Below are 17,398 nucleotides of genomic sequence, written 5' to 3' on the forward strand. Positions count from 1 at the left end.
GCACCTTCCCTGGTTGGCTCACTCACCAGCTGTGTCAGGAAGTTATCTGCCACACACTCCAGGAACCTCCTAGACTGTTTTCTCTCTGCTGTATTGTATTTCCAGCAGACATCCAGCAGGTTGAAGTCCCCCACAAAAACAAGGGCTAGTGATCGTGAGGCTTCTTCCAGCTGCTTATAGAATAGTTCATCTGTCTCCTCATCCTGGTTGGGTGGTCTGTAACAGACTCCCACCACAATATCTCCTTTGTTGGCCTTCCCCCTGATTCTTACCCATAGACACTCCAGCCTATCGTCACCATCATTAAGCTCTAAACTATCCAGACACTCCCTGACGTACAGGGCTACCCCGCCGCCTCTCCTGCCTCGCCTATCCCTCCTGAAGAGTTTATAGCCATCCATTGCAGCACTCCAGTTGTGCACGTCATCCCACCATGTTTCCGTGATGGCAACCATATCATAGTTTTCCTGATGTACAATGGCTTCCAGCTCCTCCTGCTTGTTGCCCATGCTGTGTGCATTGGTGTAGAGGCACTTCAGCTGGGCTGTCGTCCGTGTCTCCTTCATAGAAGAACACCCCTTGTGTGCTTTGAGGCGTTTCACTGGCATTTCCCCCTTGGCTCCTATTGCCTCAGTATCCCCTAGCTCAACTCCGTTGAGCACAGACTTCGGCTGTGCCCCAGTGCACCCCGCACATCTCGGAGACTCAGGCCGAGTGCCCGTGCTGGCACCCGCTCCCTCTAACCGTGGCACGTCGTCCCTCAGCTTCCCTCGGGCAAGCCTGATATTATCCCCCTCCCCCTTTGAGTCTAGTTTAAAGCTCTGTCGATGAGCCCCACAAGTTCCTGAGCAAAGATTCTCTTTCCCCTTTGAGAAAGATGAATCCCATCAGATGCCAGCAAACCTGGTGCTGTGTAGGCCATCCCGTTGTCAAAAAAACCAAAACCGTGGTGATGACACCAGCCACGGAGCCATGTGTTAATAGATTGGGTACCTCTGTTCCTTCTGGTGTCACTGCCCACAACTGGAAGGAGAGAGGAGAAAATAACCTGTGCTCCGGAGTCCCTTACTAGCTGTCCCAAGGCCCTGAAGTCTCTTTTGATTGCCCTAGGACTTTGTGTTGCAGCTTCGTCACCCCCCACATGGAAGAGCAGTAGAGGGTAATAGCCCGAGGGCCGTACCAGGCTAGGGAGTATCCTCGTGACATCCTTCACCCGGGCCCCATGGAGGCAGCAGACTTCCCTAAGAGGAGGGTCCGTCCGGCATATCGGACCCTCGGTTCCCCTCAGAAGGGAGTCGCCCACAACTATAACCCGTCTTCTCTTCCTTGTGGAGGTGGTGTTGATACGAGAGGTACGTTCGTCTGCCCTGGGCGACACCTCTGGTGTAGATGGACTGTCATCCCCATCCTCCATTGCCTGGCCTCCCACCTCCAGGGCCTCATACCTGTTGTGCAGAGGCACCTGGGGGGGCGAGGTGGGCAGGGAGGGCCTTTGCCTGCTGCCACAAGCGTGGACTTGCCTCCATTCACTCTCCTCCTTGGAGCTGCTGCCTTCAGCCCGGTGGGGGGGGATAGAGGATGCCCTTGATCGTGGGTTCTTACTGGTGGCTGCTGCCGCTCCTGTTCCCGTCTCGGGGGGGGCAGAGCCTGGCACCACCAGTCGATCTCTTTCTCAGCCTCCCTGATGCTCCTTAACCTTTCCACCTCCTCCCGTAGCTCTGCCACCATGCAGAGCAAATCATCCACCTGGTTGCACCAGGTGGATATACCTGTTTAATAAATAAAACATACCTGTTTAAATGCAAGGTATGTATAACTTAGTTTTTTCCACTCACTTTTTAATTCTTTTTTTCCTGCCTGGATGAGAAGGAATTAAACTTTTGAGGTGATAGATATAAGCTGTAACTAACTGCATATGTCACTGGCATATTCCAGGACTGACATCAATGAAATATCAAAGATGTGGACATTGCAATCAATGCCACAAGCTTTTTATGGCATCCTTTTAGTTGAGGATGGTGGGAGCCTATGTAAACAGGTAACCAGAATTTGAGAGAAACAGGCAGAGAGAGCAGATGGGAAATTAATTCAGTTTTTCCAGTTCTGGAAAATGTTATCCTGGATAATTGGGCAAGAAACAACAGCTTTCTTGTACATTTTTCTAATAGTCTTGGGCAAGCTGTTAGCAAACTGGGTGAAAAATGTCTATGGGTTCTGCTTTACCAGTGTAACAAAGAACAGTAGCACATTTTCAAGACTAATTGGGAAGCATTAAAAAGACTATCCTGTGCTGCTGCTTGAGAACTCTCTGGCTCCCAAGACAGTCAGTTTCCAGAGACCTTGGCAACTCTCTGTGGCTCTGCTGTTAAAAATAAGGCTATGAAGCTGAGGCCTTTGATTTCCTGGCAAACCTGTGCCCATCTACCAGGGTGCAAGTCCTGTGTCAATGGTCACGCACATACCTACTCCTTAGTTCTCCAAGGTGACAAGATTAATGAGGTGGGAATTAGTAATTTCAGGAAACAAATGTTTAGGATGTGTGGTTTGGAAGATGGTTTTCATTTGACCTGTTCAATCAAAATCTTGCATTGTGTTTTTGAACCTAGCTTTGATTTAAAAAAAAAAAAAATCTGTTGAATTGTTACTTTGCATGCGCTTGTGGGTCTCTAAGAGAAGCCAATTGCTTTAGTAGTGTGATTGTCTCACTTTTGCATAGTTTTCAGAGATAACTAAGAACTTACGGTGGACATATTTGCTAAGACCACCTCTTGTCCTGTTTCTTGACAGTGGCTGAAAGTAAGCAAAAAGGAACAGTATTGCTACATGCTTGTCCTCTTAATATAATCCCCTAAGTATTCTCCCTGCTGCTGGTTTGCAGCTCAGGGGCTTCCTGAGCCAGAGATGCTTTCTGCCTAATTAGTAGCTGTAGGGAGATGATCCAGACCAAGTGGCAGTGCTTTGGTCGTGGGTCTGACCTTCCGTTGCACTAGGCCTGAGCTTGCCTGGCCACAGTGAAAAGACACGGCTAGGTAGTGAGCACAGCACCCGCCGAGGAGGGGTACATCAACCCCTTCCTGAGAGCCCGGTGCGAGTGCTCGTGAGGAATGGCTGGCCTGCACCATGGTGATCTCCCCTTACTTGGGACGCTGGGTAAAGGTACTTTCTTGGGAACTGAGTGATACCTGTTAGGTAGATTATAAGGAATTTTGGAATAGAAGCAGAATAGTCCCCACTCATAGGGTGGTGTAATTATCCACACAGTAAGTGCCTTATTCCAATAAACCTTACTTTGTACCTCGGACTCAGAACTTTATTCCTTCAAGGGGGAGATAGCAGCATTTTTTTTTAAATTTTTTAATTTTATTTTTGGCTAGCCTTCAGAATTTAGGTTTCTTTGGTTCAGACCCACCATTCTGGATGTTTGCATCTGTTGTTGCATTAATTGTGTTTCTAGGTAGGGGAAAGGTACAGTTGTGAGAATATTGAAAAAATTAATTTGCCTAAGAAGTGTGGCTTGTGGAAGGGTGATGTGAAGGGCTAGCAAGTGAATAGTATGAATTCTGTTTTGATGGAATCCCGTCTGGTCAGGGCTATAGTGAAAGAAACATTTGTTTTAGAATGGTAAGAGTGTTATCTTATAGTAAACTCTGTCCATTGCATTGCCTCATCTGCAACATCTAATATTTTAACACACTCTTCCTTAACTTGACAGGCAAGTATCTGCTTCCCAATGCAACTGGACAGCAGCTGTGGCAACCTGCAGAAACGTCTAATCTTGTTCGCATGCGCTACCAAGCACACGGGCAGTCAGCACCTTCACTTACTGTTAGTTTGGTGAGTCAATTTTTTTTCAAAACTAGGAGTGTACAAAAAATGTATTGCATCTCTGTATCTATTGGTGAGGGGACGGGGATCAAACCAGAGTTTATTTTCAGATCAACCTCTCCTCCTTAAACTGGATTTTTGAAGTACCTAATGCATTCCTGCATACAACATTACTTAATATGTTGAGTGCAGCTGTATGCCACTTATGGTAGCAGTAACTCTGAATGGGATTACTAGATTTTGTGTGAAGTCTGAGCTGAATGTTGCATTAATGTAGCTGTTTGCATTTAAATGGTTTCTTTCCTTAAAAAAAAAAAAAAAAGAAAAAAAAGGCATGCTTTTAAAGACAGCAATAGAAGGTAAGTGTCCTTTCTCCTGAGCATTCTTTTCTATCAAAGTCTTTTTTTCCACTTGCTGCAGGACTCTGTCCCCAGGAGAATATGGGTGTATGAAGCATGAGCTTCATTAAGTCTTTGGGATAAAATGATAAGGGAAGAGGAAGGGGAAGAGACGCCTCATACACTTGAACTTTCAGCTTTTTTGTTTTCAACCATCCGTTATGCTGCTTTGTTCTTCTGTACATTAAGATCTTAAGAAGTGCTGAAATTTAATGCAGGACCTTGTATGCTAGCCTATACTTTTCTTCAATGAATTACTTTAATGAATATATTTCATGTTGTATAAAAAAGCAGAAAAGTTTTACTAGTATTTCCCCCCCCTCTTCTGCCTTTTGGCTGGTTATTAAAACTTTGCTGATCCATGTCTACTTTCTAGGGGAAACTGGCTTTTTTTTTTTTTTTTTTTTAAATAATGTTCAGGTTAAAGAAGGCTATGATCAGGCAGTGCTGAACAGATACCGCCATGCCAGTTTTTCATATCATACTTGTACGTAGATGGCTGGTTTCCACGTGAATCTATCTGAACTAGTATTTCACTTCAAGTGCAACAAATCTGCACTTACAAATGTAATAATGGTTTCTGCTTAGTGGTGGTCTTAATTGTTTTTGGCTCTTTGGGGCAGATGTGGTTTATTGGACTTCATGCTTATTACAAAGACTTGATTCTATTGGATGTTCTATGCTTTGAGCCCTAATATTTTCCAGGGAACTAAGTATCAACCTATGTATTTGTTTTCTAGTTTGTTAGGAGAAACATAGTTCATTGTGAAGGAAGTATTTGGATTATGTATAGTTGAAAGGAAAAGGAAAGTAGATGAATGGTTAGAAATCAATTCACATTACATCAAAACTGTACATGTTTTCCTTCTTTTCTGTAGTTGGGAATGAAAAAAATAATTTATTCTAATGACCTAAATTAACTAAATTTAAAAAGTCCTGTGTTGCTATTTGATTATCTGTTTCTGTTTGCACAACTATCATGTGTCATCCTACTAGCAACATTGTGCTTTTGTTTTGATATAATGCTTAGACTATAGGAAGAGGAAGATTCAGCAGCATTTTGACAAAAAATATTTTAAATGGTCATAAAACAACAGACTAACGAAAAATCAGTGAGCCATGCTTCCTTAAGGGCCTTTCACTCATCACCGTTCGAGTTTTATGGCATATTTGTCTGCCACAGACGACTTCTTTCAAGTCTCTCCACATCGTTTATCCATGCCTGACTGCACCTTCTTTCATGCCAGTGCAAAAGCAGGCGAGAGCCTTCTATGCAGATCTGAGCAGAGTGTGCACAGGGTGGAGATGCAGGTTCCTCTCAAGTATTTATTTCTTATCTGGAACTGCTGATCAGGCTTGCCTCCTAAGGAGGTTAATGTTACATTGTCACGTAGGCAGAGCTCTTCTGAAGAAGAGCTCCTTTGACAAATACTTTGCTGTCAGACTTCTGAAAGACTCTGGCCTTTGCTTAAAAGGGGCCATAAGGTAGGGGCCACTCCCCCTCCTCCCCCTTTTTTTTGTCTTGGTTCTGTACTTTGTCAGAGTTGAGTTTGAGAGGCCTGTTGTTATATTCTAGTAACGGGAGCTTTTAGTTATATTTAGGAAAGAGTTTGACCTTAGGTAGAAGAGATTTGTATGAAGAATTTCCATGTAGCTGTTCACAGTCTGAGCTGAAATGATTTAAATGTAATGTCTTGCTCATATGAAAAATTATTAGCCTGTTATTAGTTCCTCTACTAAGAACGACCATTCTCACTGGGGTTGATACCCAGCTCATGTGGACCTGACTGTGAGCAGTGATTGTGTGCCAGCAGAGACAAGAATGACAAGTGAGCAGCTCAAAGATAATACTAGTGTTTAGTGGAATTGCAAACGGGGTACAAAAGATCTACTTTTCCCTTTTTCTGTCGATAATTTGTAAAAACTTCCCTAGATTACTTACTGTGTCACAAATGCAAATCCTCTCTGTGGGAAGCTATAGATTTGAGTTATGGAATATTGATTAAAAATGGGCTGCAGGTGTTGCTTTAGATGGTGTTCGATAGCTATGCAAGATTCACTCCTGTAATATAGGCAGTTGGACTATAAATTAAAAATACAGTTTTGGTATAGAACCATATAAGCGGGTTAAAAATGTATATGGGGAAGGCTGATTTTCAGATGAGTGGGCAGTGTATTGGATTTGCTGGGGGCTCTTAATTCAGAGGAAGCTAAGTGATAGTCTTGTTACTCTTCTGCTTCTGGCAGGAGCACGTTGAGCTGTCCACGACAGATTCTGTGGTGGTCATGCAGATGATGGGATTCTGCAGAGAGTATTAATGTGGACTTAGAAACATTAAGAAAATGATACAGAATGTCATCAACACTAAATAGAAGGGTGAAGCTGAGGCGTGGAGCAGTTCTGCTTTAGGATGTTCTCACAGGTCAAATGTTGGTCTGGTCAGTCTCTTCCTCTGTGTAGTCGGTGGAGAATACTACATGCTCCTGGAAGGCAATTCAGAGTGTGTGTCTCAGTGACGAGTTTTGCTTGAGTGTAGGGAAACTGTGGTAGAGCTAGCTTATCTGACTCTCCTTGCCCTATAGGCTGACAGTCATCTTGCCTGATTTCAGGCATCTCTTTCAAAGTGGGATGAATCGGCCCCTGCCAGTGCTTATTTTCTGCTGAAGTGGTTTAGGAGTTAGCTGCCTCATTCAGCGTCCAAAGTTTGGGAGTAATTCTCCTGTCCTCTCCCAGCCCCCCTGCCACTCCTCAAGTGTTTACAAATACCATTACTACTTACTGTTTTGACTTGTCCATTTTTATTACTGCTAGCAGAATTTTTGGAAAATAGTTCAAAATAAACTTGAAATAAGCCATTTTTGTTAATGTTTCATTGTAATAAGCTGATGTGCTTAAAATGATGATAATGAGTCTGAAACTGCCTGAGCAATTGCTTGCCATTTTATAGGCAGAAATATATTTTGTCTGAGTGGCATGGATTGAATGAAGTTCCCGACTTTAACTTTTTCTGGATAGCTGCGTACATAAAAACGGTAGAAACCTGGACATAAAGTACCTTTATGATACACGATGATAAATGTGTAGATGAAAGGAAAAGAATTTGTCCAAATTGGGTAAAACTTCTGTAGATTTGCTTTGTCTTCACCGCGGATTAATATCAAACTCCTGTTCTGTTTTGGGGTTTTTTTTTTTTGGTTTGTGTTTTTGTCTTTTTTTTTTTTTTCCTTCCCTAATAAAAAAGTAATCTCCTACTTTAAGGAGCATTAAGTCTTTCATTTTGTTTATCTTTTTTACATAAATTAAAAAAAAAAAAAAAGACTTCTCACAGTCCAGAGAGCTTTTTAAGACAGCATATTTCATTACTCCTGAATGGTAACTTGCTCTTGGAAATATTCACTTAATAAAAATACACTATAAACAAGATCCTCAAATGAAACATGTACATTGTAATACACTTGGCTTTTGAATTCAGTCAAGACTGGTTGTGTAACTTTATGGCAAGTACTGAGCATAGGCTGGCTGTTCCTCCTGTTGTGGAAGATGAATATTCATGGTATGAAGTAAAACAAACTCTGAAAGGCATATTGTGTCTTCTTGGAAACTTGAAAGATGTCAGTGAAATGATTAAATTTTTACTTGGTTTAATAATGGAACATCTTTGACTACTTGTAAATAGTATGTAGTAACTTATCAAAACTGGAAGAAGGGTAAAGCTGGCCTTTATGAATGGCTTACGCCCTTTCCTAGAAAGTAGTGAATGGATGTTTCGTCTAGGTATGACTAGAAGCATTTGCTACTTTTTAGCACACTGTTTACCTCTTTAGATTTTTCAAGATTTACCTCTTTATTTTTTTTTTCCCAACCTACTCCCCCCACCAACTGCCAAAATATTGTTGCCTTCCCCAAAAGAACAGAAGACTGAATTTGCAAACATCTGTACTTTGGTATACTTGCTTTTTATTGCCACTTTATCAGTGTTAATTTGTAAGAATGGTTTTACGGAAGCTGGAGGGTGGTAATTATATAAAGTGCTGTTTTATGAGATGGATTGCTGAAAGGAAGCAAAATAAGAAATGCTCAGTGTCTACGAAAAAGCAGTTTTAATTCTTCAGAACTCCTCCTTTCTTTTAAATAGTATAATACTGAAAATGAGTAAGTCTTTGTTAAATGTGCCATTAACTTCAGCTAAATTGACATAATGTTGACAGTTATTATGAGAACTGTTTCAAAACTAATTATGCTAATTAGAATGTAACTACCAGTAATTGCATGTATTCAAACAACACACCAACACCCTTTTGTGTATTTTATTTCCCAGATGCAAGACAGCCATTCGTTGCCTGAGAAGCTGCAAAATTATAGCTTAGATAATAAATGATTGCAAACAAATAAAATACATTCTTTAGAAACACTAATTGGTTAGATAAGTGAACGACAGTATCAATTGTACTTCGGCAAACCACATAATTAAAAAAAAAAGTCTTTATTTAAATGTTTTATTTTGGAATTGTAGGGGATTTTTCAAATCATTAATTGTCTGTATGGTTGTATCTAATGAATATCAGACATAGCTGAATTTATTTTTAAATAAACTTATTAGAGAGCAAGAAGAACCAGCATCTGAAACTTGGGTTGCTTTAAATTTTAGCTCTTTCTGTCCAGGGATTCAGGTCTTCAATGCCTAAGATTCTTGGTTGTGTCTGTGAGCAGCTATTTAATACTCTGCAAGTTAGTGAGCATGTACAAGGATGGCACTTGTGAGAAACACGAAGAAGATATAATAGAAATTGCCTAAGTAGCTAATCTTGGGTCTGTCTCTCAAATCTCCTAAAAATAGTTAGCTAGATTTCAGAAATACTGAGTCTCAACTGAGGAAGTTACTTGAATGCTAAGCCACTGTATACATTTGAATGCCATATTCTTGTTTGACTTAAAACTAGCTCAACATCTAACACTAATCAGTGAGAATCTTTTTAAAATGGAAAGTATTTATTCCTATGAAATGCTAAAATTGCTTAGAAATGGTAGCAGGTTTTCCGTGCTTCAATTGCTTCTAGCTTTTGAGACTAGAGAGTTGTTCTCCCTTGTGTATTTTGTTTCAGTAACTCCTTACCCATGAATATGTATTTGCATTCATATTTCTTTGTCTATATTTGCCTTCTAATGAATTCTTAATTGCAGTTCTAATTCAGTAGTTAATTCTAATTTAGTAGTAGAGAGAGGGAAATGAACATCCATCTTCATAAGCACTCCTTTGTACTTGTTTGTACACAGCAAAAGGCTGGAGCAGACCTGGTCTGGAGCCATGAAACTAATACTTTCTGACAAACTGATGCAAGAAGTTGATGACTGGGTGCTCTGTTTCACAAATATAGATATATCTCTATTTGTCTATATCACTATTTTTAAAATATTCACTGCACATTTGGGTTTAAAACACATTTGTAGATTCAGCTGCTTGACAGACTTCTAGATATTTGACTCCTTTCCTAAATTGTCTGATTAAAACTAATGCCTTTATTAATTCTGATGCTTTTCTTGCTTATTCTTGGTGGATGAAATACAGAAGTGGTGATGACCAGGGTTAACTCTCCTCCTATAGAGAGCTTTCGATTTTCCAGAATTGAGAACACATCTCGTGCTGCAGAGTATCATTACTTAGAGAATAATGGGAAAAGTAGGTGAAATAACAATCTCCCATAGAAGACTGACCTAGGTTAAAAAGTTTTGCAAGCATATCCAACATATCTTCCAAACATATGCACTTTGTGGTGAAGTAGGTCTCCTGTCAGCCTCAGTTAGTTTCTGGCTGACAGGATGTTTTTGAGCATATTCTAGAACTGAAAGGAGACATTACTCTAAGTACTTTGCACAGTTTATTAGAGTTGAATGTAGGTATAATCCTCTTCTGTATCCTGTTAATGGTACAAAACCAGTAGAGACCAAATGTGTGTAGGAGCTAGCAATACATCCCTATTTGGCACATGAACACCATGCCAAATTTTCCAGGCATCCCATATAATGATCTTCGTCCCTCACGAGATACTTACCCCGAACAGTAAAAAGGCTCACTAGGACCAGTTTCTAATTCTAGACAATGAAGAAGCTAGGGCTGTTATCTTCCTTAGCCTTTGTTGTCAGCTGAGCATGCCTTATTCTATTAGATTTTAATTTGGTTTGCAGGACCCGCACGGTCTGGATCAGTAAGCTAGGTTAAATATAGTGCTTCACGCCTAGAATTGAAGCTTCTGACTGTATGTTAGTAGTGTCTCTGAATAAGGGCTTATTCTGCTTGTCTGCTGTGATATTTGAGTTCTATGTGTGTGGTGTTAGTGATGGTTATCTTAAAATGTCATCTAGAATTGTGTTGCCAGTATCTCTTAAAAGGAAAAAAGTGGAAAAAGTGGCAAGCGTTACAGAGGTGAGGCCACGAACTTTCATGCTCGTAAAATTAGCCACATGAGAAACAAGGGAGTAATGGTGGTTTGGCAATGAACTATACAACCAGAAGAAATTGTTCTGTAATCATTTATAGCGTTTGAAGTTTAGATGGCTTTCTGGGAATACAAGCTTTCTCAGCTGCTTGTTGGACTTTGCTTAGAGGATAACTGGATAAAATGTTATAATCTGTGATTAACAAGGAATAAGACTCAGGAATATAGTGATGGACTTTTCTGGCCTTAGATCAAAAACTTCTGCAACCCCTTAAAGGATTTATAGGGGTGGAAATGGGAGGGGGATAAAGAGGGTAAAAAGGACATGGAGAGCAGGAAGAGAAGAGACTGCAAAAATGACTGGCACAGGGATGGATTTAGGAAAATTTAGCTATAATGCTGTCTCCTGGTCCCCATGGCAAAATGCAGAAGAAAATGGACTACTGTGATTTCATACTTTAGTATGTTAATTCAAACATACTTTCATCTATATTTTTTAACATTTAATGAGAAAATATTTAATAATGTTGCAAGGAGGTTCTCCTTTACTTGAGGAGAGTGTGCTGATGTGCAAATCTGCTGTTGATGGTCTGATTTCCACTCTGGGAAGTATGTGATAAAATTTTAAACTAATGTCACTCACAGCTCTGACTTTAAAATAAATGAGATAAAGTAAGCATGGGGGAATACCATAAGTGTAGGAAAATCGTTGTATATACTTCTGTCTGCATTCAGGATCTGAAGGCATAGTAAGAGGTGTTGATAACATAAAAATGAGTTCTCCCTGTGTTGCCTAGGTGGGTAGCAGTAGGTTAGGGTGTTATTTGCAGTTCTTGTGAGGCGGTTACAACCTCTCTGACTGTTCTTAGCAGTCTTAGGAATTTGGTACCTATGCATAATTAGGATGAGATGATTAATTAAAAAAAAATGCTGTAGAGGATAAGGTACTGCTCCACTGATCTGAATTTTAATAGTGATATATATTGCCAAGAAACTTAATCTTCAGCATTGTAGAAATTTTTTTCCCGATGCTGTTTGAGAGTAATTATCACTGTAGAAAACTTTATTTCTGTCATGTCAGTTTCAGTTAAAAGAAACGCAAATACTGCAACTCTTCAAACTTCCTAGCGAAGATTGGCCTAAATGGTGGACTTTGCTTGGAAGCTGATAAGGTATATTCCTTTCTGCTCAGTTTTTTGCTGTGGGACAGTATTCTTATATTAAGGGATAACTAGATAGGGCATGTTTTTAAATTGATGAAGTAACATTTTTGTTTTCCTGTCTGTATGTCAACATGTTCTTATGCCTATGGTACTTGCAAAGTGATTGTAATGTAGCAGAGGATGGAAGCAGACGTCGTGGGAACAATTTCTCATCCCTCAAGCTGAAGTACTCCCATGGTTCTGATGATGGCTATAACTCTCAAAACAGAGACGCAAACTGAGTTGAATGACACTGCTGACTTACAAGCACTGCAGCAGGGAGGGGAAATGTAGTTTATCCAGATCTCTCTGGTGGGAATGGAAGTTCCTCCTCTTTGATTTTTCTTAGTTCCAAACAAGCAAAGGTGTATAGCAAAGATTTTTCTGCAGGCATTTTTCAATTTGAGAACATAACTGCAGAGCCTATTTTTGTGTTGGATGATGCACTGCTACCTCTAATCTTTTACGTTTCTAGGTTTAAAAGCAGATGCAGTTTTACTGACTTAAAGCTGCATGTGGGTTGACTGCCACAGTTTGGCCTTGGAACATGCTGCTGGGTATTTGTTCCTCTGGGTTTTAGTCAGACTTTCTTGTACATTTATGTGGAATTAGAAGTCTTATTGTAAATTGCGCTTCTGTCCTGTGGAAGCGGGTGGGAATGTGGACTTCGATATTTTTTACCTGACGTTACCTGTTAATATTCCTGCAAACCTTCCCTTGGGCTGTTATAACAGCAATTTAAATTGTTCTGACTTCACTGGTGAGATGAAGTCACCATGTTTGTTCCACTCTTCTGTATGCTGTCACAGTGGACTGATGATTTTTAGCATCAACTCTGTTTTCATCTCAGTAAAGCTAGAAAACCTTCTACTTTTTTCTTTTATCACAATATGCCCTATTGTGGTGCCTGTGTCTATGCAGTTCCGTCATATTTTTAGTAAAGTAATAGTACAGTAAGATCATGACATCTATTAAGAATTTTCTTTCATCATGTTGTGGAGATTAAGAAAGTTAGGTAAGTGCACAAGTCGACCTAGTGTCACTGGAGTAAAAGATGTAATAATCAGCAGGAGATTGGTTAACTTACTCTCTCATGAATACATTTAACCTCTTGATCATTGCTGCATATCTGCAATTACGTGGTGCAGTGGAAGACACTCAGTATGTGGTCAGTTAACTTCAGAAATGATGATTGGCTTTGTAATGCATGGAATAACTTGTTAGTAATATATACTTGGCTGATCACATATTCCTAATTCTGTGTTATGTTATCTATTCAAAAAAGGATGAAAGTTGGTAGTAAGAAACAAAGTTGAATTATGAGATTGCCTTCTGTAAATAAGGGAGGAAAGAGAGTGAGCTCAAGTGAACTAAGAAAACTAACCTACAACTCAAGTAGAGTTGGATATCGGTGTATTTCATTAATTATGCGGCCAGTAAAGGCATATCCTGAACGAACTTCCCTAGCGTGATGCTGCTTTTCCAGAAACCTGTAACTGTGAATAAATGTTTTTCTGGTATGCTTGTTAGACATGCTCTTCTTATCAAATATGGGACAAATTAAAACTAGTGAAGAGCATTCCCTTTTAGTCCAAATTTTTGTAGTTTGTCTGGTTTGTAATGGATCTTAGGCCTGTGGGGAGTCAAGACTTCGGCAAGGTGAACTACCTTCTGAATTAATTTGAATGTTGAAACATTAACTGCTGCTCTCTAATGAAGGAGGGTGCTTTTGTGAAGAATGACATGTAATGGGAAGTTTTGAATCTTATAGTGGAAGGAACAGTCAAAATGCATTAATAATTACACATCTTTAAGGGACGGTAGGTTAATGTGTTGTCTCATTGAGAAAATATTGCAAGTGTTGAGATTAAATGCTTCTAAAAAGGAAAATGGGCATCAAAATGAAGGAGACTAGATGCATGATTGTTCAGAATGATTTAAAAATAAAACAGGAACTTAAACCCTTCCAAAGGTTAGTAATTGTGGTTGGAAAGCAGATTGCCTATTATTGTTTTCACATAAGAACCAAACTTCTAAGTATCTAGGAGGGATTATTCAGAATGTAATTGCTATTGTTGTTGTTTTGCCATGAGAATTTTTTAAGAGCTTGCTTCCTTTTCCATATGCAGAATCTAAAATATTCTGTTGAGCTCATTGTCAGAAAATGCATCAACTCTCAGGATTCTTTTTATTTGTTCTCTGAAAACATAGCTAGATATGTAGAACTGCAAACTTTCAGATTTAAAACGGCATGACTCCTGCACGTTTGTTGTTCAGCATTCCTCGGGGAAATATGGAGACAAGTAGTTTAGCAACTTTTTGAAAAGGAAGAACATTTTGGTGTATATGTAATTTCTCAGTTCTTGTTGAAAAGAGATCCATGAGAGAAACAGACTGTACTCATGATGAGCCTGTGCTTTCAGAAATAAATTTCTTTTATGCTATTGTATAATTATGGAAAACTTGAAAAATTGGAGGGCTTGCTATCTTGGTTGGATTGGTGATTCATCTATGCTTTTTGCTACAGTAAGAAACACAGTATTTGATGTAAAAGGCAAAATCACTGAAGTTGAAATGTCTGTTGGAACCAATGTTCTCTTATATGTTCTGTCATTGAAAGGGAGGTTGATTACTTATTTAAAACTTATTTAAAAAATAAGTTTGCTTCTGCAACGATTATTTTTCTTCTGATATTTTCATGACTGATTTATTACCTTTCTAAGCCCTCTGGCTAAACCAGAAATGGGTTGGTGCAAGTAGGATTTTGTCCGGCAGGTGGCATGAAAACCCAGTGTGTACCTACACTGTCCATGGAATGTGCGTCTATACATGGCTACTCTTACATGTATAATTGAGACTGTTGGCAAGGTGTATGTGCTTTAGTATGAAAAAGCAGCTTATTTTCAAGAACCTTAAGATATAATCAGGAAAAAAATAGTATTTTTTTAAGAAACAACCACAGTCAACTGTACTTCTTTGTGTAAGAAATTGTTGCACCCCTACACTGACCTGTGGCTTGCCACTTGTGTAGGTTTATTGGCTCTAGAAGAAGAGAATTAGAGTTTTGCTAACTAAGGAATCTTGAATTTCTCCCTGCTTGTGTTTTGTATTCTGAGTAGTATACAGTGGCTCAGAAGAATAGCAAAGTCTCTCTTGATGCATTGCTGGACCTAGTAGCTGGAGTGCTCTCTTGGATACACAGCAAACTAGCCTGGCTTACCTGAACGTGTTTTTGTGTAATGTGGTGAAGGGGAACACAAATGGAATAGCACTCTATCAATCCATGCAGTGTATATTGCTGCAAAGTCTTTACTTCTGAAATACAAGAGAGATGTAAAAGGAGCAATGTGCTTTGCTCTGTGTGCAGGGGGAGGACTGTAAAACTGAAGGGGGGTATAGGAAAATACTGCTAAGATCTCACATTTTGTTGTCAGGCCAGCAATGCCTTCTCAGTGCTGTAGCTGGCGACTCATAGGAACCAGTGCCTTGAAAACATTTGGCTGGTGAAGCATGTCTGCTTTCTTTTTCTGACGGGTAGTGGTTATCATGTTGAGTCCTGAAAGGGAGCTGTTGGTTTCACATGGAGCATTTATTCCATACTTTTTCTAAGCTCTTAAAAGGGACATTAGGCAAATGTATACAGGGGCATAGAAGCCTATGTAGATGAAATACTGTAACTTTTATGCTTTGAATATTAATGTGTATTGTTTGCAGTGTCTAAAATTGTATATGAATTATTATGCCTTTAGTAGTTAATGACAATGTCATGGATGTTACTTGATTCTGTTAAATGAATTAGTTTCTCAGAATTGCAATAGATGTTAATAATTATTAATGAATTGCCTTTATCAATCTTATAATTTTAAAGGAGGCACCTTTTAAAATGGAATAATTGCTTTCCCTGTTTCCTGAAGTAATGTGCAAATTCATATGATGTCACTGTATAGCTTCTACGGGTAAATGAGATCTTGGAAAATAAATCATGAGAATCAAGTGGTGGATTTTCATTACCTCATTCAGATAGTTTGTGATAAAGCTGGCTGTGCTGGTTTTGGCTGGGATAGAGCTAATTTTCTTCTCAGAAGCTAGTATGGGGCTATGTTTTGGATTTGTGCTGGAAACAGTGTTGATAGCACAGGGATGTTTTAGTTACTGCTGAGCAGTGCTTACACAGAGTCAAGGCCTTTTCTGCTCCTCACCCCACCCCACCAGCGAGGAGGCTGGGGGTGCACAAGGAGTTGGGAGGGGACACGGCCGGGACAGCTGACCCCACCTGACCGAAGGGATATTCCATACCATATGACATCATGCTCAGCATAAAAAGCTGGGGGAAGAAGAAGGAAGGGGGAACATTGGGAGTGATGGCGTTTGTCCTCCCAAGTAACTGTTAGGTGTGATGGAGCCCTCCTTTCCTGGAGATGGCTGAACACCTGCCTGCCTGTGGGAAGTAGTCAATGAATTCCTTGTTTTGCTTTGGTTGCGCGCGCGGCTTTTGCTTTCCCTATTAAACTGTCTTTATCTCAACCCATGAGTTTTCTCACTTTTACTCTTCTGATTCTCTCCCCCATCCCATGAGAGAGGAGTGAGCGAGCGGCTGTGTGGGGCGTAGTTGGCAGCTGGGGTTAAACCATGACACTGGCCTATATTCCCTCACTGTTTGAATATCTTAAATATGCTTTCCTATTACTATTGAAATGAACAAGTCTTCCTGTAGTTGTATAAGAGGAAATTCTTGCTGTATATATTGTAGAGCTAGAGTTCTGTCTGCTAGTCTGTACATACAGACTAAAAAGGGATCTGCTCCTCTGGTTGGATTACAGCTGCCCTTATCTCAGTGACAGTGTTAGTTGGGTCTGTCAATTTCCAATGCTGTAGCCGATTTCAGTGACACTTCAGAGCAACAGAGCTTTCAGAACTTGAAGGAACAAGAGGCAGATGGATAGTGTGTTTCCATAGCCTTTTTTTTCCCTCAGAAAACATTAAAAGCATTGTATTAAAGAAAACTCTTGGGGAATACAACAGTAGGTAGTGATACTATGTTTCTGGTTTATGTAAGATGGCTAGGTGTTGATTAGTATAAAATTCTTTAAAGATTATCTTCTTTTGATTCACTTCTACAGTGATTTTTCAAACTGGTACAAGAAATATGTGCACATCTTCCAGCTCCCGTTATCATACATGGCTTTGGCTTTCATGCTTCTGTAACTTCACTTGATGATGATCTGTTATTCATTATGATTTCTAATGAAATCCCTTTGTCCCACAATGTTGCGGAGTAACAGTATGGAAGGTTTGGTGTGGATATATATGTACAGGAGGGTTGAAAAGTTCTGGGTACTCTAGCTGTTTTTAGAGATTTTTTGTGTGTGTGTGGAACAGACAAAAATGTAGTGTGTCTGTATAGGGTGTTTGAAATTCAATATAAAACATTGTGGGTAAATTCCTTTAGGAACTGAAACTATTTTCGGAATGCTACGGAACAGAAATGTGATCTCTGTGTTATGAGTTCTTATCATATGCAGAGTATGATTATTTTGG

General features: G+C 39.7%; 1 protein-coding gene across 1 annotated transcript in view; it reads left to right on the plus strand.

The window, feature by feature from the left end:
• Positions 1-17,398, plus strand: part of MAST4 (microtubule associated serine/threonine kinase family member 4) — a 308,358-nt gene that overhangs the window by 79,927 nt on the left and 211,033 nt on the right. The window contains exon 3 of the mRNA XM_075488550.1: positions 3,713-3,834. Within this exon, the coding sequence (XP_075344665.1) occupies positions 3,713-3,834 (122 nt within the window). The remainder of the gene's footprint in view (positions 1-3,712; positions 3,835-17,398) is intronic.

This window comes from Mycteria americana, chromosome Z (genome assembly GCF_035582795.1).
Source record: "Mycteria americana isolate JAX WOST 10 ecotype Jacksonville Zoo and Gardens chromosome Z, USCA_MyAme_1.0, whole genome shotgun sequence".
Classification (NCBI taxonomy): domain Eukaryota; kingdom Metazoa; phylum Chordata; class Aves; order Ciconiiformes; family Ciconiidae; genus Mycteria; species Mycteria americana.